This window comes from Megalobrama amblycephala, linkage group LG5 (assembly GCF_018812025.1).
Source record: "Megalobrama amblycephala isolate DHTTF-2021 linkage group LG5, ASM1881202v1, whole genome shotgun sequence".
In the NCBI taxonomy this organism is placed as follows: domain Eukaryota; kingdom Metazoa; phylum Chordata; class Actinopteri; order Cypriniformes; family Xenocyprididae; genus Megalobrama; species Megalobrama amblycephala.
The window spans coordinates 25,160,057-25,181,305 of NC_063048.1; the positions used below are offsets into that span (position 1 = coordinate 25,160,057).

Sequence of the window (21,249 nt, forward strand, 5' to 3'; positions counted from 1 at the left end):
AATGAGTACACCCCACAACAAAAACTACTACATCTAGTACTTTGTATGGCCTCCATGATTTTTAATGACAGCACCAAGTCTTCTAGGCATGGAATGAACAAGTTGGTGACATTTTGCAACATCTATCTTTTTCCTTTCTTCAAGAATGAACTCTTTTAGAGAGTGGATGCTGGAGTGATGCTCAACAGAATTCCCCATAGGTGTTCGATTGGGTTCAGATCAGGAGCCACTGAATTACTTTCACCCAGTTCTTCTTCAGTAATACAACAGCCTTAGATGTGTGTTTAGGATCATTGTCATGTTGGAAAAGTGCATGACGACCAAGGGCACGGAGTGATGGTAGCATCTTCTCTTTCAGTATAGAGCTGTACATCTGTGAATTCATGATGCCATCAATGAAATGCAGCTCCCGACACCAGCAGCACTCATGCAGCCCCACATAAGGACACTGCCACCACCATGTTTCACTGTAGGCACCATGCATTTTTCTTTGTATTTATCACCTTTGCGACGCCATACAGTTTTGAAGCCATCAGTTCCAAAAACATTTATCTTGGTCTCATCACTCCAGAGGATAGAGTCACAGTAGTCTTCATCTTTGTCAGCATGGGCCCTGGCAAACTCTAGGTTGGCTTTTTTGTGCCTGGGCTTTAATAGAGGCTTCTTTCGTGGACGGCACCCATGCATGCCATTCCTCTGCAGTGTACACCGTATTGTTTCACAGGAAATAGTCACCCCAGTTTGGTTTTCTACTCCTTTAGATAACTGCAGTGAACTTGCATGCCAATTTTCATCAACCCTTCTTATCAGAAGACGCTCCTGTTGAGGTGTTAACTTCCGTGGACGACCTGGACGTCTCTGTGAGATGGTTGCAGTTTCATCTTTTTTAAATTTTTGTACCACTTTTGCTACATTATTCTCACTGATAAGTAATAATCTTCTTGTAGCCTTCAGCTTTCTGGTAAAGAAATTATTTTCTTTCTCAGGTCTTGTGACATTTCTCTTCCATGTGGTGCCATTGCTGACAGCATGAAATGGGAAGGAGTTTTAACACCCTTTTATAGTCAACAGTCTGCTGGACACCTGTGTAATGAATAATTAGACTCACCTGTGGTTGAATTCTTGTTAAATCTAAAATTTAGCTTTGCTCCAGAGACTTTCAGTGGGGTGTACTCATTTTTGCATTACCCTATTTTGAGTAAAACTGAAAATGTTGTTCTCCAAGTTATATTATTAACCTTACTTTCATGTTAATAAGTTAAACATATGTTAAAGTTAGTCTTGTCAACATTTTGGAAATTGTTTTTGTGTTCATTAAGATATTGTTTAAAATGTTACTTTTCAAAGGGGGTGTACTCATTTACGCTGAGCACTGTACATTTGCCTTCATCCAAGTGATGGAAAAAATGTGATGTAACTTTTTAAATGAATATTGTTTATGCTCAAAAATATTTTTTCTAATTTCTAAATTTTACTTCTTGAAAACATTTTTTTTTAACAAATCTGACACCCATTAGCTATCTATTTCTTTTATTACAGTATTCGACTTTTTCTTTTAAACCAAATATTTAGCTGCAAAAATAATCGTATTATTTGCAATGTTCAGTGTCTACTCTAGAAAGTACATGTAGATGGATTTTTTTCAACATAAATGAGGGTGACGCACCGGCGGCGCATCATCATCACAGGGCACCGGCGCTCGTAGAGGAGGGACCACAGACAGACACCATTCTGCACAGCATCCTCAATAACCATCAACACTGAGCACTGGATTTTACCGGGACTTTACATGGACCTGGACATCATACTGGTAATATTGCAGTTATTACTTTTCAAAATAGATGGTTTTAAGTCATTTGTCGTTTGCGTAGCTTTTCTTCGCTCGACGGTAAAGCGTGCATTAGTTATAGGCAATCTATATGGTAAAATGAAACATGTTTTAAAACGGCCTCGGTCACGTCCGTGCTGCTGATGAGTTCAAAATAATTCATTCTCTCAGCGTCGCCCATTTTGTCGTTTACTCGCATAACGTGTAAAGACGAGGTTTTATGATCACGTTTTGCGTGTTTACTCTGCAGGCAATTACCTCAGATTTAGTAATTTCAGATTTGTTCATAAGGAACAGGAGTCAGTGGGTTGTGTTTCAAACCTAGTATGCTGCCTGTCTAGACACGATTTTTTCAGCTGCCTTGTACCGCAACCTATGATGCCCAAAAATGTTGCACACGCCTATGGTGTTCAGAAATGTTGTAGGCAGCTCATACACAGACAGAGATTAACCCTTAAATGGATATAGTGTACAGATAGTGTTGGGGGTCCCTGGCAGGGGTCCATACAAATTCTTGGGTCAGGAGACTAAAATATGCTATATATGCTATAATATATATATGCTTTAAAAATCATCTTGATCTAAAAATAACATGGCAGAATCTTGATATCTTTACAAAATGTTTTTTTTTTTTTTTTAAATCAAATTAAAAGAGAAGTTAAAATAAAAATGAAATGAAAATAAAAATAATTTTGAAGAACCGCATAAAACAGAGTCTTAATGTGCTGGAACTGATCAGTAAACTAATTAGGTTTAATTTTCAATTCAATTAATTTTATGTTCCTACCCTTTTAAGGGTTAAACAGGGAGGGAGAATATCAGCGCTCTCTTTAGTGTTATTGCATTATTGGATCAGCATCCTTTACACTAATGTATGGATAAAAACAGCTGCCTGAACTTTTTTTCTCTTCTATTGGGGTTATTCCTTTATACATATATTAATGGAACATAAAAAGTTGCATAAGGGAATTGTCATGAGCCTGTTTGTGTGGATGTGAGGTTTGGAAAAAGAGGCTGATAGATTTTGCCCTGAGGGTGAGGGAGAGAGTGATGCTGTCAAGTGACGCTATTGGTATTGGCATACTCCTCTTCATTCTTGATCCAGTTGCTACAAATGTTTAGAGCCATTGTAAAAGATGTTTAGGAAACAGGTAAATTAACTTAAATGTAAATTAAATGAATCAAGTCATAAATATATTGCTTGATCAACCAGTATCCATTAGGATACACAACCAAAAGTAATCATTAAGAGTTAGGTCAAATAGAAATAGCTGTACGGGGTAAAATACTGTTTTTATACTGTACGCTTAGTTTGCTGTTAAAATTGCAGGCAGGTGTGTTAAAGGTGCCCAAGATTCAAAATTTGAATTTACCTCGGCATAGTTGAATAACAAGAGTTCAGTACATGGAAAAGACATACACTGAGTTTCAAACTCCATTGCTTTCTCTTTCTTATGTAAATCTCATTTGTTTAAAAGACTTCTGGAAAACACTAGCCTGACTTCGTCATACTCATATTCTAGGCAGAATGTGAGTCTGATACTGCTCCATTGCACTTGAATTATGGGGCGTGTCTTAACCGAACCAGTAAAAAAAAACAAACTCTGCACTCAATTGGATAGACCTACAACCAATCAGAGCAACGCAGTAAGTGACGTATGTTGAACTTGTACTTAAACTTTTGCCGAATCCCGTTGGAAGGACGGCAAACATCTTTCCCATCGACAAATGCCTTGATTGCGGTTCTTTGTTCGTCTTTTAAAATTAATGCGCTGTCGATTTCTTTTATTACAGACGTGATAGCGGAATCTAAACATCTTACTTCTCCAGCTGCAGTCATCGTTGGTGAAAACCAACCCTGTGTCTCAATCAGCTCCCTAGCTCCCTAGGTCGTGAATCAGTATATAATGAAAGTGAATGTGGCTGATACCCTGATCAGTGCCCTGACTACTGAACTAGGGAGCTGATTGAGACACACGCCAATTCAACCCAAGCGCTCTTTGATGACGTGGGTGGTTACGTAACCGCAGATAGCCTGTCCATCATCGATTAAAGCCCGCCCTGGCAATTTGATTGGCTCGGCCTTCTGGGAGCCGAGCATAATTACTCCACAATGGATCGAGTCCAGACCGAACTTCCCGTCCAAAAAATGTTGTGGGCGGGGTTCGGGCTGGCACCCAGGCTAGGAAAACACGCGGATCTCAACATAACACCGACTGTTACGCCCCAATATTTGCATATGCCAGCCCATGTTCCCAACATTATGAAAGGCATTAGACAAGGGCAGCCAGTAACGTCTGGATGTGCACAGGTGAATCAACAGACTAGGTAAGCAAGAACAACAGCGAAAATGGCAGATGGAGCAATAATAACTGACATGATCCATGATAGCATGATATTTTTAGTGATATTTGTAAATTGTCTATCTAAATGTTTCGTTAGCATGTTGCTAATGTGCTGTTAAATGAGGTTAAAGTTACCATCGTTTCTTACTGTATTCACGGAGACAAGAGCCGTCGCTATTTTCATTTTTAAACACTTGCAGTCTGTATAATGCATAAACACAACTTCATTCTTTATAAATCTCTCCAACAGTGTAGCATTAGCCGTTAGCCACAGAGCACAGCCTCAAACTCATAGAGAATCAAATATAAACATCAAAATAAATACTTTACTCACATAATTCGAAGCATGCATACAGCATGCATGACGAACATCTTGTAAAGATCCATTTGAGGGTTATATTAGCTGTGTGAACTTTGTAAATGTGCTGTAATATAATCGAGAGCTCGTGTGGCAGGGAGCACGCGAATTAAAGGGGCGGCGCTCTGAAAAAATCAGTGCATAGTTAATGATGCCCCAAAATAGGCAGTTAAAAAAATTTATTTAAAAAAATCTATGGGGTATTTTGAGCTGAAACTTCACAGACACATTCAGGGGACACCTTAGACTTATATTACATCTTGTGAAAAAGCATTCTTGGGCACCTTTAAAGGGTTAGTTCACCCGAAAATGAAAATTCTCTCATTAATTACTCACACTCATATCGTTCCAAACCTGTAAGACCTTCATTCATCTTCGGAACACAAATTAAGACATTTTGATGAAATCCGAGAGCTCTCTGAGCGCTCAATAGACAGCAATTTAATTACCACTGTCAAGGTCCAGAAAGATACTAAAGACGTTGTTAAAATAGTCAACATGACTACAGTGGTTCAACCTTAATGTTATGAAGCGACAAGAATACTTTTTGGGTGCAAAAACAAAACAAAAATAATGACTTTAATGCGTCGTGCTGCTCACGTGTACAGCTTTGGCCAATTCTGAGCCGGCGTTCTGACGTAAACGCGGAAGCCTGCACTGTGCTTACTGCGTCAACTGCGTAAGGAGACTGACAAGGAAGAGAAGAGATTGTTGAATAAAGTTTTTTTGTTTTGTTTTTGTGCACAAAATGTATTCTCGTCGCTTCATAAAATTAAGGTTGAACCACTGTAGTCACGTTCACTTTTTAAACAATGTCTTTAAATTTATTGGGGAGCCAGAGAGCTCTCGGATTTCATCAAAAATATCTTAATTTGTGTTCTGAAGATGAACAAAGGTCTTAATGGGTTTGGAACGACATGAGGGTGAGTAATTAATGACACAATATTTTAATTTTTGGGTGAACTAACCATTTAAAGCAGTATCAAAATTGTACTACACATTTTAATAAATCAAACTGAAAAAAATCAAACATTAAAATATTGTCATGCAAAATTATTAACATGACATAAAGTGAATAGGAACATGTACTAATGTCTCGTCAATTCCAGTAGTTTTAACAGCCTTTGATATCAACAACAAAAGATATAGTAAGCTTTTCTCCTCACTTTTTAAAATTATTATTTATTATTATCATTATTATTTTACATATCAAAACAGGCCTGCGATCCATTTTTGGATCACAGTTGAGAACCACTCACATCCGCTATAAAAATAGTTTTTCAAAGAATGGATTATTCATTGATAACATATTTTCAAGCTTTCCCCCCTTTCTCCCCCTCAGAGATTAAACAGCTGTTTTAATACTCAGAATTATTGTATAGATAGCTTACAGTGTATTTAATCCTATTATCACTATATATAAATGTCTAGAAAAATAATAAAAGATTACAGATGCATTTTCTTGAAGGTTATGTAATACACATAACAATTGGTGTGATTTGACCTTGTTTCTAATAGAGAGAGAGAGAGAGAAAGCACAGCCGGAAGGATTAAAGCAACATGCATTTACATGAAGATTAATTTCATAATTACTTATGCACAGCACTCTAATCTGAAAGCTTAAGATGTTGGTAAACACTTCAGGTTTAACACCCTCGTAGCTGCCAAGGCCAAGAGGTCATTATAAACGAAATGGCAGATGTTAAAGACTTGCTGGAGTCTGATTATTGTCTGTTATCATTCCATAATGTAACTCAGGTAGTAGATAATTCACAATATCTTTGACCAATATCTTTTGAAACAAACGCCTTTGACCTCTTCCACTGAAGTGATTATGTTTCAGGTCTCTCATTGATCTAATCTAATTATAGGACATTCGATTGCATGAGAGTAATGTGAAGTTGTTACAATTCATTTTACTTCTAGAAATTCAGCCAAGATGATAGATTTTCGGTCTATATCGTTTTAGGAGTTGTACGTTACTGATGGGGTGAAACACATTTGTGAAGGTTAAGTGATTTTTAGATACATCATTTATAGACTACAAGTCAGAAGCTGGTAATGCAACGGACATAAGAAATTAAAAGGAGTAGAAGCTCTCATCGCTTATGAAATAGGCTTTTTACTATGCATGAGCATTTGCATTTGTTCTGCATTAAATGCATCTCTCTCAAACTTGAAAATAAACGCCGGCAGTCACATTCTGCCATAGAGGTCAGTCATAGTGCAGAGTCAGCCTTCTGTGTGCTGGTCAAGCATCTCTCCATACACAGCTACACTACCACCTCCATCCATCTGCTTCCTGTGTCTGAAAAAAGAACATGGTTACTTGGACCTACACTTATTTCATTCCACTGGAAATCCATATAATCTCTGCACACTGAGTTTAACAATTAATGTCATAAATGAAAATTACATAACACATTGATTTTTGGGATGCTCGCAGCATGCACTATAGTGGCAAAATTCACCTATCCTTGCTGTTGGGCAGAAACTTGGTATCTCCAAAAACACCGGCCGGCTGTGTATATTATTAAATATTAATATTATACATAAAGAAATGAAAAGCAGGGGCTCACTCACATTGCACCAACAATGCATTCAATTTCCATATGAAAGATCCGCATAGTGCAGCAACGTGCACTTCTCAAGGTCACAGCTTGTATTGACAGTCAGATCAGGTTTTACTTCTTGAGATGCTGCTTGTTCCTTGTAGTGTGTCAGTATGTTGTTTCATCTTTCTGGTGGTGACTCACTCTTTCATTTGGTGTTGTCTGCATGATTTTTTCATGAGAATTTGTCATGAAGGCCATTGACTCATATATTAACAACAGCTTCCAGACTACCTGAGTTGTGGAAGCCTTTATATTGACTGAGCAGTGTAATCCACAATCAGCTCTTAGAGGAAGACCATGAAAAAATGAATAAAGGTTTGGACATGCACATATTCTATTTAGTACAATGTATTCACCTTCTAATCAAATTTACCATCTGACTTTACATTTGCTTTTGTAGAATTAAAATTTATGGCCATCCATAAATGAGTGAAAGTATACTTAATGGATAAGATAAAGTATTGACTGTAATTAGACATATACTAAATTAACGTTCGCATGTAATGAATGGCTAGACACTGTCATGAGTCACAATAATGGTACATGTAAAAATAACATTGGCTTTTAGTGCAGCTAGAGCCTTAGTAACCGTCACTTGGTTTTGATTGACAACGTTCCTGATTTGATTTGCTTTCATGTGATCTGGTCAGGGTCCTGAGATGACCAACAGTGACTGACCCAGTTTTACACAGTATATTATGAGCAGTGTTGTTGCTAAAATTCTTATGGGTGGGCCCCTTCTCATCCTTGAGGTTACTGTGGTTTGAATATGTATGAAATGGTTATTTACAGCTGCTGCATGACTGGAGTTACAGCATCACTGGTTAAAAGCAATACATTAGACTAGGAATAATATTCTAAAGGTAAATGATAAAGGTATGGATGCTTGACTACAAAAACATTGTTTTTAGTAGAAGCAGATCTTCTCAAAGGGATTTCGGTGTGACAAATCAACTGACACAATGCTAGAGGACAGATTTAAAGTAGATCTTTTGGTTTCTCTCTCTCTCCCTCCATCCACAACTTCCTCTGCATGTCGTACACATTTTATGAGGACAATTCCCCTTTTCTAATGTATCCTTATGTCTTGTTCTTTGCAGGCAGTGGCTATCTAAGGATAGTCCACCCAGAGAGAACAATGAAAAAACCTGAACTCATACATTATTGAAGGACAGAAGTGCCCTCCCAGATATCATGACTCCTGGAGACCTTCTGGAAAAGTATCATAATAATTAATGTCTCCTCTCTTGAAAGCTATGGACTGAGACATTGCCTTGGTGTGAGACATATTTCACATTTGTGAGTACACTTTTGTGTAAGGCTGCATTAATCCTTCATCTCGTCTTTTCTAATCTCTATAGACAGAGTTTATAGATGTTTGGTGGCAGGTAGATTTTCTACTCCAGCTTCTGAAAGGATTAATACCTGAAATCTCTCTGAAAATGTCACAGGGGATCAGGCATACAGGTTATGTGACAGATTTGCTGTCTGGGGTGATTTCTCACATAGGCTGGACATCTATAAATGCAGAGTTGTCTTATCTCCACCCCCTTAAAAGTGAGGGAAAAAATCTAACCACACATATTTCAAATATTATTTTGAGACAATTTTATTTGTCTTATTCATTTGGGAATATACTTTTAAAAATATAGTGGGGTCCAAAAGTATAAATTAACTTCGGACCTCCTATACTAAGTTTACATGATCATGGTCACAAATTTGATCAGTGACCTAGAAATAGAGCAGAATCTGAAGCATTTCATATTCATTTGACATTATGAATTTTTATATATGAATTATATTTTCAGTGTTATCTTTTGAACCCCACTATATATATGTCAGGCAATAACACGGATTCAGTTGCAGGTAACAGAAAAGTTTATTTTTGCTCTCACTGAGCGCAGGGGGAAAAAGAAAACAAACAAAAGAGAGAGAATGTCCAAAACAAGGTCCTAGCGTCGCTTGTGACGCAGCGTGGAAGTCACTCTGCCCAGAGCGTTGACAGTGACGCAGCGTCGAAATCTCACCAATTCTCCAGGAGAGAGCGTTGAGATTGCTGAGAGGGGCTGGAGCGATACATCCAAGTCTCAACTGACACAAAGATAGTCAGGGCAGGGAGAAGAACAAAAATGTCTGGCAGAATGAGAAACAACTGATCAAAACAAAATAAATAAAACAAAGCAGCACTTGGAGTCTAAATACACGATACAGCAAGACAAGACAAACAAGAGAAGGTCAAGAGCGAAGCGTTGGCTCAAACATACAACAACGGTCTGACAAAAGACTGAGCACAAGAGGATCTAATATAGGGGAAAGCTAATGAGGGATAAGTGGCAACAGGTGTGACAGAGAACACAATAGAAGATAAGGTAACGAGTGGGAGGGGAAAAACGCCACACTGACAGCAGAGCACATGGAGAGCTGTCAAAACAACAGATCAGCATGAAGACAACAGGGCACGCAGACACAGGACAAGACAACAAAACTGGGCAAATCAGACCGAAGTCATGACAATATATACATCACATTACAGAAATTAACATTTGCGAGATGCATTTCTAATAGTGCTATCAAATCGATTAATCGCATTTAACAAAAAAGTTTGTGTGTGTGTGTGTGTGTATATATATATACAGTATATGTGTGTGTATGTATGCATAATATATATTTGCAAACTTTTATGCTAGATGTGATTAATCACAATCGATTTGACAGCATATAAAAGTGTGATCATATCTAGGGTAAAAAGCCTCGTCCTACTTTCAGTTTCTCAGTTGCTGCAGGTTGTGTGCGGTAGATGGTACAGTATCTCTAGAGGCCATTACTCTCTGGACCATTAATTGAAATTAATTTTAGATTTGCTCATGTAGAGGGAAGATTCTCACTGAATGCATGAGAAGAAGATTGATGGTTTTAATATAGGTTAATTGAATCTCTTGTGAAGCTTTTTGTACATTTGAGATGATCTCAGCTCTGCAGAATTCTCTCAAAGTCATTTGTTCTGAAATGTACATTTTCAAATGACATTTTGTAATCTTAGTAAAAATATATCTTTTTAACTGAAGTCAATTGTCAGGTTTTTTTTAATCTGTTAACTGGATACTTTCAAATAAGTGATTGTTTGTGGTTTTCTCTCTTTATGTGTAGCCATGATGGTCCTGTTTCTAGTTTCAGCAGCTATCATTTCAAACAGTTCCTCTCATGGAAACCTGACCACAGGTATATCATCTCCAGATATTTTTTTTTTTTTTTTTAAGTCAAAATAATTTAAAAACGGTTTCACTCGTAACCTGTACCCACAGAATTGGAATGCTTGGAATTGGAAAGTTTCACATTTTAAAATATGAAGATGATTTCAGCTGCCAATTAGTCTGCAGATTTCCTCTATAAAGCCTGTGGAGAATCTTACCTCACTCAGATGTCTTTCTTTCTCTTTGTTCAGAGTCTCCAGCACCTCAGGGCTCACATGTCTTAGCCTCTGGCCTTGTCACCTCTCTCCTTCTCGTCATCTTTCTTCTCCTCATCGCCTACATTCTGAGGTAAGAAAATACACATCCCCAAAACATTCTTTTTGAAACAAAAAATACATTATACAGTGCATAGATACAATGAAATATATATGAGTGAACAGCTCTTTTCTTGACCCCTACTGTACCCAGATCTAGTCTTTTGTAGTCTGGCCTACAGTGTTGCCAATAGCATAACCCCCTGCTACCAGCCCTTCATTAAACCTCTCACACCAGCTAGTACGAATACCTGTTTGTAGGCACCTGTTCTCTCATTACATGAAAATCTCATTATCCTTAACCACTCAATGGTGGAGCAACTCACCATTTTTAAATATAATGTTAGCAAGGACCCATTAAATTGGTGACAGTAAATAAAAGTGACAGTAAAGACATTTATAATGTAAAAAAATATTCCTATTTACAATATATGCTATTCTTTTGAACTAAATAATTCTGAAAAAAAAAAAATGCATCATGGTTTCCACAAAAATATTAAGCAGCACAATTGCTCTCAACATTGATAATAAGAAATGTTTCTTGAGCAGTGAATCTGCAGGATTATTTCTGAAGGATCATGTGACACTGAAGACTTGAGTAATGGCTGCTGAGAACTGATCACAGGAATAAAGGAAATTTTAAAATATATGAAAATTCAAAGCAGTTATTTTAAATTGTAATAATATTTCACAATATTTTTGATTAAATAAATGCAGCCTTGATGAGCAGAAGAGACTTTGAAAAACATAAAAAAAACTTTATCAACCCCACACTTTTGAACGGTAGTTTACAGTAGTAAAATATATATTCACATGATTCGTATCTAACATTGCAAACATATTTGCAAATATAGTGCAAATTTTAAATATTTTGTTAGATTCTTTTGCCAAGAGCATAAATGTACAATACATATTAGTCTTGTAACATTTCCTAGAAGTGAAATACTCAAATATACTATTTATAATACATTATTATTTTATATCACTCACACTATTTGTTAAAAGTGAAGTGTATACTTTCTGGGCCTCTAAACGGAATTGCAAAAATAATGCCCATTTTTCACACAGGTTTCCTGACACCTCCCCTGTCTGCCACTGGTTGGTCCAACAGATAGTCCCGCCCCAAACTCACATCATTGGTTGAGATCAAACAAACAGAGCAATGTTTTGAAAGATAGAACCATACAGCCAGTACATATAGTGTTTACACTTTTTGAGGGAATCAGCCTACACATGGCTTAATTGTAGTTGTCGCTGTCTTTTCAACTTTTAAGTGTGTGTGTATGTGTGTGTGTGTGTTTATGACCTTGCCGAGTTGCTCCAGCAGCAGCTGCATGTGTAGTGAATGTGAAAGCAGTTGTGATGGTGTGTTAGTGAGTCATTCTCTCTCAGCTGCTCTGAGGAATCAGAGAACTAAACAATCTCCCATGAGAAAGAACTTTAGATTTTGGTGTGTATTGTGAACTTTCAGTCATTTAAAAAATTTTGTTTTATCTCTCTGTAAATGTCTTACTTCAAAATGTCTCAGGTTTAGAGAGCAAAGGAAGGATCTTGTCGCCTCGGTTGACAAGAAGTTGCCAAATGGTTTTTTGGAAGATCAAGGTAAGTGTTGATTTGTCTTTGTCTTTGTGTATTAAGTCTATATTTTTAGAACAACATTTTTAGAACTTGCCGTTTGCTTTGAGAGATATAAAACAGTAACAGTAAGAGAATATATCTCTTTGACACTATATATTTTTCTTCTTCTCTCTCTGTCAGAACAAACGGTGGTGCTCCTCCCCAGATCCCCCTCTCCATCAAAACGCTATTTCCCCATCCCGCTGGACTCCCTGGAGGAAGAGTTTCGCCTACGCATGGCAGATGATGGCAAACTGTTCAGAGAGGAATTTAATGTAAGATCTCAGACACACACAAACTCTCACTCGATATTGTTTCCTTATACTCACGTATTGTTTCTTTTTGTCCGCTGCTTCTCTTTTACAGTCTTTGCCTTGCGGTTTTGGCTGTGGTACCTTTGAAGAGGCAAGCAGAGAGGAGAACAGAGAAAAGAACAGATATCCCAATATTCTGCCCTGTAAATGTTCCTCACTCTTTCATAGACACACTTGAAAACTTTCCAAACACTGTGGAAGAGCTTGTTTTGTGTCAAGTTTGGTATAATTTTTAATAGCAACACAATACAATAGTAACTGTTAGGATTTAGATGGAGGATATTGGTCCTAGAGTTTAATAAAACACTATATTTCCTTCACAGATGACCACTCAAGAGTGCTGCTTTCACATATAGATGGATATATGGGCTCAGATTACATAAATGCCTCTTATATAGATGTGAGTACTTTCTCAGTGCTTTTGAAATAATATTGTAGGTCCTAATTCAATTACTGGAACCTGTGATCTCATTTTAGTATATAAAATATTGCTATTATGCCTATATGACCTTATATCTTGACCTACAGTATACTAAAATATTTTTTTTGTTTTGAGGCTCATGTTTAATTAATTTACCGTTCCTACAGGGCTACAGAGAAAAAAACAAATTTATTGCAGCTCAAGGTATGCAATTTCCCTCTTCTCAGTTGTAATTACCAAAAAATTACCAGGTAATTTAATCAATTAAATGTAATCCCTCTCACATTTAATGACCTTTGCTTTATCTCCCTTTTGAATTTCAATATCTTATTTTCAGGCCCAAAACCAGAGACAGTAGGAGATTTCTGGAGAATGGTTTGGGAGCAGAAATCTACCACTATAGTCATGTTGACCAACACAAGAGAGAGAAAAGAGGTAAGATAAGATATCACAAAGTCACACCAGACAGACTTTATGAGAGTTTAACATGTTAAGTAGCACAGAAGATCTTGACCTTATTCAAAAACTCATAGAAAAAGGAGAGTATATATATATATATATATATATATATATATATATATATATATATATATATATATATATATATATATATGATTTACTTTATTAATCCCCAAAGGGGTAATTCAATTGTCACAGCAGCACAACATACTACAATAAATACATTATGTAAAAAAAAAAATTATATGAGGAGAGTATATATATACTCTCCTCATAGTATGTATGTATATATATATATATATATATATATATATATATATATATATAAATTCAAAACAAGCCCAATATTTTGCAATAATCAAGTATTTGATCAAACAAAGTATTAGTAAAATTAAAATCTGTGATTTGTATGTGTGAAATCCAGGAAAAATGCTATCAGTACTGGCCTGAGCAGGGCTGCTGGATCTATGGCTGTGTGAGGGTGGCAATGGAAGATGTCACAGTGTTGGTGGACTACACAATCAGGAAGTTCTGTGTGCAGCATGTGAGTGGCCATTTCCCTCAGAAACACTACAGCATCTAGCATCATTGTTCAAATGCTCTGTATAATATACTCATATACTAGTGCACAAATTCGCTTGACATGCCATTAGGTAGTCCAGAATATTTTACAACACTCTTGTGGAATCAGTAAGGCCACAACTGACTGGCAAGTTGTTGTGATTTTGCAGCATGCTGCTGATGGCTGCAGACCTCCGAGGTTGGTCACTCAGCTGCATTTCACCAGCTGGCCTGATTTTGGTGTACCCCTCTCCCCTATTGGCATGCTAAAGTTCCTCAAGAAAGTCAAGACTGTCAACCCTGCCCATGCTGGACCAATCATAGTGCACTGCAGGTAAGAATTTGGGCTATTCTTAACATATAAGCCTAAAGACTTAAGAAAAGTCCCCACTTTTTCAGTGCTATTTTTCCTATATGGACTTTAAAAAGTCTTTGTTAAAGCATTTTATGCTTTAACAAAGCATATGAACAAAACCAACCAGCTACAATGTGAATCAGAACATTACAAAATTTGATTTGAAGCAAAAAAGTATTTAAAAATCCAACAAAAAGACAAAGATTTAAGACGGTGAACTTAATGGCTTTAATGAGGGCAAAACTGAAAACACACCGAGCCGTCTGTTCTCTATTCACTCTTGTGGTACTTTGATGTCATACATGATCAGTTGGCGCAAAGCCACTTTAAGTCGAACACGCACGCCTATGATTTCATTTAAAAATAAAATTATTAATTTAAAGTTGTTGAATATATAGGTATATAAACATATTTCAGCAGAATGACTCGATTACATCATTTGCAGTCGTTCATGGGACTCTCTCATTTTTTTGCAGAATCATGGGTAATGTAGTTTTTCCACCAGAAATTCTGCTGTTAAAGGTGCAATAGGTGATTCTCTACAGAGACATTTTTTATTATACTGGTTGAAAGTCTCTCCATATCCAGATAGCAATCATTATGTTAAAGGTGCCCTAAAATTAAAAATTTAATTTATCTTGGCATAGTTAAATAACAAGAGTTCAGTACATGGAAATGACATATAGTGAGTCTCAAACTCCATTGTTTCCTCCTTCTTATATAAATCTCATTTGTTTAAAAGACCTCAGAAGAACAGGCGAATCTCAACATAACACCGACTGTTACGTAACAGTCAGGATCATTAATATGTATGACCCCAATATTTGCATATGCCAGCCCATGTTCAAGGCATTACACAAGGGCAGGCAGTATTAATCTGGATGTGCACAGCTGAATCATCAGACTTGGTAAGCAAGCAAGAACAATAGCAAAAAATGGCAGATGGAGCAATAATAACTGACATGATTCATGATTACATGATATTTTTAGTGATATTTGTAAATTGTCTTTCTAAATGTTTCGTTAGCATGTTGCTAATGTACTGTTAAATGTTTTTAAAGTTACCATCGTTTCTTACTGTATTCACGGAGACAAGACTGTCGTTATTTTCATTTTTTAAACACTTGCAGTCTGTATAATTCATAAACACAACTTCATTCTTTATAAATCTCTCCAACAGTGTGTAATGTTAGCTTTAGCCACGGAGCACCATCAAACTCATTTAGAATCAAATGTAAACATTCAAATAAATACGATACTTACGCGATTAGACATGCTGCATGACGAACACTTTGTAAAGATCCATTTTGAGGGTTATATTAGCTGTGTGAACTTTGTTTATGCTGTTAAAGGCAAACGCGAGCTCCGTGGGCGGGGAGCGTGAGTATTTAAAGGGGCTGCAGCCTAAATTGGCTCATATTTAATGATGCCCCAAAATTAAAAGGCAGTTAAAAAAATTAAAAAAAAAAAATCTATGGGGTATTTTGAGCTGACACTTCACAGACACATTCAGGGGACACCTTAGACTTATATTACATCTTTTAAAAAGACGTTCTACGGCACCTTTAAAAGGTCTAAATGTATTTTTATAAATATATATCTTCTTTGGAAGGCGTAGGACCATAAGATGTTCATCCAATCTGTATATTCGGTCTGAATGAAAAAATACAATGTCTTACCTGTCTGTCAACGTATGTTTTTACATACCCTAGATTTTATACAAACAGACCTCAGTCACCGAGCACCACACACAAACAGCAGTTCCTGCCAAAGTTCCTGCCAAATCAAAACAACTGAGCTTATGCTGCGTTCAGGCCATAACTACCGTAATTAAGAGATGGCAACCCGTGACATTCTAACCGGAGCTGTTCAGTCTGACGCGGAATTATGCATACCCATTTTAACAGTATCAACACCGATATTAATCTGTGTTTGTGTGTGCCTTCCTGTGTTTTAGAATTGGCTTTGGATGCCAATTTGCAGGGAGGGATCATATGCTTTCAATGCTAGCAGGCTAACATTAGCATTCCAGATCACCTACTGCACCTTTAAACAATTCTTTAAAAAATATGTTGAAATAATGCAAACTGATGGCATGTACCATCAATTAACAACCTCAGAGAACACTGGACTGCCTTTAAAGGTTTAAATCCATAAATTCAATCAAATAAAATCATTTTCCCTATGTACTGTTGCACTCCACTGGGGTGCATTTCAGTATGCTAGTGATTTCATTACTATTTATTGGCCAAAACACACTTAAAACCCTGAACATTTCAACTATAACAAACAGTCTGAAATGCAAAGTATGTAGAAACAACCACCAACACAGATGTCTTGAGGCTCAGCTGTTAAACAGCCCCCTCATGTGGGATTGTTAACACCTCAGCCAGAGCAACAGATTTTCCCACTGGTTAAAGTGTGAAAAGGCCCTTTTTGCAGTGAAATGAAAAACTGTAACTTTTTCAGGTCTAATACACTATATAGCAAGAACCTGCAATGTTCATAGCATTTTAAAAATGATTCCACATTTAATTGAACTGAGATAATTATCTAGCCCAAGATATTAATACAAATGAAAAGACCCTGCAGTTTTGACTACATTATCTCATTATCCTTCATTTCATGCCCTACTTTACATCTCACGACTCATTTTCTCTCTGTGTAGTGCTGGGGTTGGCAGGACTGGGACGTTCGTTGTGATTGACGCGATGATGGATATGATGCACGCTGAAGGGAGGGTGGACGTGTTCGGCTTTGTGTCCAGAATAAGAAAGCAGCGCTGTCAGCTCATTCAAACAGACGTAAAGATCTTTCCGCAGTCCCTCTGCTGTGTTTGACTCATCATTTCGGCAGTGATTGGGCACTGATATTTCTCTCTCTTTTGCCCACAGATGCAGTATTCTTTCATTTACCAGGCACTTTTGGAGCATTACCTGTTTGGTGACACTGAGTTAGACATCGCTTCTTTGGAGGGCCACCTCCACAAACTCCACAACACACACACACACATGGACCGAGTGGGTCTAGAGGAAGAATTCAGAGTAAGAACCACATCGGTTAAAGGGTTTGCTGAGCAAGAGCTCATGAGTTATTATGAACATTGACAAAAGTGAATAGCTTTGACATAACAGTGTGTTCTTTTTAACATGTCATTCTGTTTGGAATCTCCTCAGAAACTGACTAATGTCCGCATAATGAAGGAGAACATGAGAACCGGTAATCTGCCTGCCAACATGAGAAAGAACAGAGTACTGCAGATCATCCCATGTGAGAAAATATATACAGATTTATCATTTTAGCTCTTCTTTCTTTCTTTCTTTCTTATAATCATTATCCTGTTTTTGTTACCAGATGACTTCAACAGGGTAATATTATCAATGAAAAGGGGGCAAGAATTCACAGACTACATTAATGCATCTTTCATAGATGTAAGTATATACTTCATAATTTTGATTATTATTATTATTATTACATGATGTGCACTACAAACCTATTATGAATTACCAATATCAAATGCAAAGTAGTATGTGTTACAAATCTGGTATGGACTGCAAAACTAGTGTGCATCTATTTAAAGCTACTTAGATTGACTTTTAATAGTAAAATAACACATATACACAGGTACAAGTAATGAATTAAATAACAGTAATAATAATTTTATTTATAATTATATTTATTATTATTATTATTGTAAGACCACATCTCATCCTACATACAAATAATGGCCTAGAATAAAAAAAAAAACACACATTTAACATGCTATTTGTTCAATTCTTATTTAGTATATTTATTTTAAATGTTAAATGTATTTACCATCATTAAAAAGCACTGGCAAATGTACCCATAACACTATGCTTTACTGTTGCAGGGTTATAGGCAAAAGGATTACTTTATAGCAACTCAGGCACCTTTGGCTCACACTGTGCAGGACTTCTGGCGCATGGTATGGGAAAGGAAGTGCCACTCTATTGTCATGCTGACTGAGCTGAAAGAGAGAGAACAGGTACAGTTTGGGTTTATAATTATATTTATCGTTTTTATATTTATATGTCAATCAACATAAAGAAATGGTTCAGTTACACTTCCAGTCTGAAGTATTCAAGCATTCACTTCCTTTCCAACTACTTTCACTCCAGGAGAAGTGTGTACGTTACTGGCCAGCAGAGGGCAGCGTTTCATTTGGAGAGTACGTACTGGAGCTGAAGAGAGACGCACTTTGTGAGACTTTCAGCATTCGAGACATGCTGCTGTCATATGCATCAGTGAGTTAAACATGCAGTGAATTTGTCCATTTTATGGTCAATCATACGCTTCACTTAGGAGATTCCTTTTTTGTGCTAAAATTGTTGACCACGCTGCGGCTAAATTGGGCTGTTTGCAGGAGAAGCAGACACGACTAGTCAGACAGTTCCACTTCCATGGTTGGCCAGAGATTGGAATCCCGTCAGACGGAAAGGGAATGATTGACATTATTGCAGCAGTGCAAAAACAACAACAGCAATCTGGAAACAACCCAATAGTGGTGCATTGCAGGTACACACACTCTCTATATCTCCCTCACACACAATGCCCCCCCCCCACCACCACCACCACACACACACTTTGGGTTTGCATGTTTTATGGGGACTTTCTATAGACATAATGATTTTTGTACTGTACAAACTGTACATTCTATCCCCTAACCCTTCCCCTAAACACAACCCTCACAGAAAACTTTATGCAGTTTTACATTAGAAAAAAACAAAACATAATTTAGTATGATTTATAAGTTATTTTCCTCATGGAGACCAAAAGAAAAAAAAATTTCCGCACAAGGTCAAAGATTTCTGGTATTTCTATCCTTAAGAGACATTTGGTCCCCTTTTATTTTGTTATAAACTGTTGCATAAGTTTGTGAAACCTATCATAAAAGTATTTATTATTTTATGTGACATCAGTGCTGGTGCCGGTCGGACCGGAACATTCATTGCCCTCAGTAACATCTTAGAGCGGGTCAAAGCCGAGGGGTTACTAGATGTATTTCAGACCGTGAAGAGTTTACGCACTCAGAGACCACATATGGTCCAAACTGTGGTAAGTTCATAATTCATGTAGATCTCTTGGTTTCACTAATATATTACAGTATGGAAATTACAGATCTGATGGCTTCACTATTAAATAACAATATGGAAAATAGTATTATATTAAAATAATACAAAATGAGTATTGAATTATGATACAATGTATTTTCATTTGTCTTCTCAGGAACAATATGACTTCTGCTACAGAGTTGTGCAAGATTTTGTTGACATCTACTCTGACTATGCTAATTTCAAATGAGTGCAGCTTACCAACACACATTTATATTATATTTAAACTGAAGAAGAATATTACTGTGGCTTAGTGACACTCCATGCACTTGACATTTCCTATTCTTGCTATTTATATGCAGTTAAGGTAATACTTTGGATATGACCAGACTCCAGTGGCTTAACCATGTCTTTTGCATTAAGTTTTTGTTACGTTCATGTAGTATTCTGTATGAAGAAAGGATTGTTTTTCTTTTAATATGACCATATTATTTAATTTGTACATTAACATCTTTTTTGTTTACTACAAAATAATTTTTTATTTAATAACTGTGTTCACAACTTAAATGTAAATGCATTCCATTCTCAGTATTTGTTCCTTCTATTTATCCTCCAGCTTGCTTCCCAGAAAAATTTTGCATGGTTATTTGTGTGTGCTAGTGTACTAAAAGTAATTAGGATACTTCCAAATTTGAATTTTATGGCAATTCTTGGCCAGACTCTGATTTGCATCAGCCCTGATAAGTCACCTGAACCATATACATGCTCTTCACCTTTCACGTCACCTTCATAACCTGACTGAAATGTCCCACTTAATGAAACTTTAGCAGGCTTTAAAGTTTCTGTGATGATAATGCTGTTTATAACTAGGACTTTTCAAGCCAATCAAACAATAAAGAGGCTAAAGCTGTGACAGAGATACGGATGTGGATTAAAGCATAAAACATACAGAGGAAATAGTAAATCCATAATGATATTTGGTTGTGAAATTAATACATGCCATAAAGGGATTAATGAAACCTGTGAAACAGCAAAGGAATAGTTTCCTTTCATTATTCCCTACAAACATCATTGATATGTTGAGTGATTTTTGTCTGCTTTTTTGAACAAGGTCAAGTAGAAAAGCTCATCTGCACTGTCAATGCAGTGTTCTTGTACCAGGGTGATAAATTATGAAGAAAATGAGGAAAGACATATGCCTTAATCCTGAATAACATCATTTTCTGCAATAAATGTTTCAGTCAATACTTTTGTCTCTCTGTGCAAAATCTGTTATTTTACTATAAAAAGTCTAAATAGCTTTTAATAGTTGCATTCTAGTTTTGCATTGCATACAAGATTTGTAAAACACTTTGCATTTGATATGCAAGATAGGTTTGTAGTGCACACTATGTAGCATACTTCATTTGTAGTGCGTTGCAATTACTCACATCAATTTGTTCCTCAACAAAGAAGATCTACCCATGAAGAAATAATTAATAGGCTACTTTAATGCAAACTGTTTCATGTTCACTCACATGAGATAAAAACTCCAGTCATCTGTTTTATTACATGCGCGAGTCGCCTCAGTAGGGCAGACATGTTGTTTATGCTTTGTAAAGCGCAGTGAGCACTGGCTGAAATCACTATATTAAGAAAACATATTTATTAGTGGCCATCTGCCGGACACAGCTGGTTTTGTAAAGTTCGCGGCACCCATGAGGGGGCGACCCGCTCCCTGTAAAATAAAGCCGTTTTATCTAGAAGACTAGCGTTACGTGTAGAGTGTATTGTGATGTAAATGTCTTTTTTATTATGTT

At 36.7% G+C, this 21,249-nt stretch overlaps 1 protein-coding gene across 2 annotated transcripts; it reads left to right on the top strand.

Moving 5' to 3' along the window:
• The first annotated feature begins 1,675 nt into the window (after window positions 1–1,675).
• ptpreb (protein tyrosine phosphatase receptor type Eb) lies at window positions 1,676–20,697 on the top strand. 2 transcript variants are annotated; one of them, XM_048191489.1, is made up of 21 exons: window positions 1,676–1,810; window positions 8,247–8,445; window positions 10,294–10,365; window positions 10,589–10,685; window positions 12,180–12,253; window positions 12,410–12,543; window positions 12,635–12,725; window positions 12,906–12,982; window positions 13,171–13,207; window positions 13,341–13,438; window positions 13,887–14,006; window positions 14,194–14,357; window positions 17,047–17,182; window positions 17,273–17,422; window positions 17,555–17,648; window positions 17,733–17,809; window positions 18,250–18,384; window positions 18,518–18,643; window positions 18,763–18,914; window positions 19,319–19,454; window positions 19,626–20,697. In XM_048191489.1, the coding sequence occupies exons 3-21, from the start codon at window positions 10,296–10,298 to the stop codon at window positions 19,698–19,700; spliced, it is 2,043 nt and encodes a 680-aa protein (XP_048047446.1). In that variant the 5' UTR covers window positions 1,676–1,810; window positions 8,247–8,445; window positions 10,294–10,295; the 3' UTR covers window positions 19,701–20,697. The 2 variants fall into 2 exon arrangements, with proteins under 2 accessions (XP_048047446.1, XP_048047447.1); XM_048191490.1 differs by lacking the exons at window positions 1,676–1,810; window positions 8,247–8,445; window positions 10,294–10,365; window positions 10,589–10,685 and adding an exon at window positions 11,751–12,101.
• Window positions 20,698–21,249: the final 552 nt, after the last annotated feature.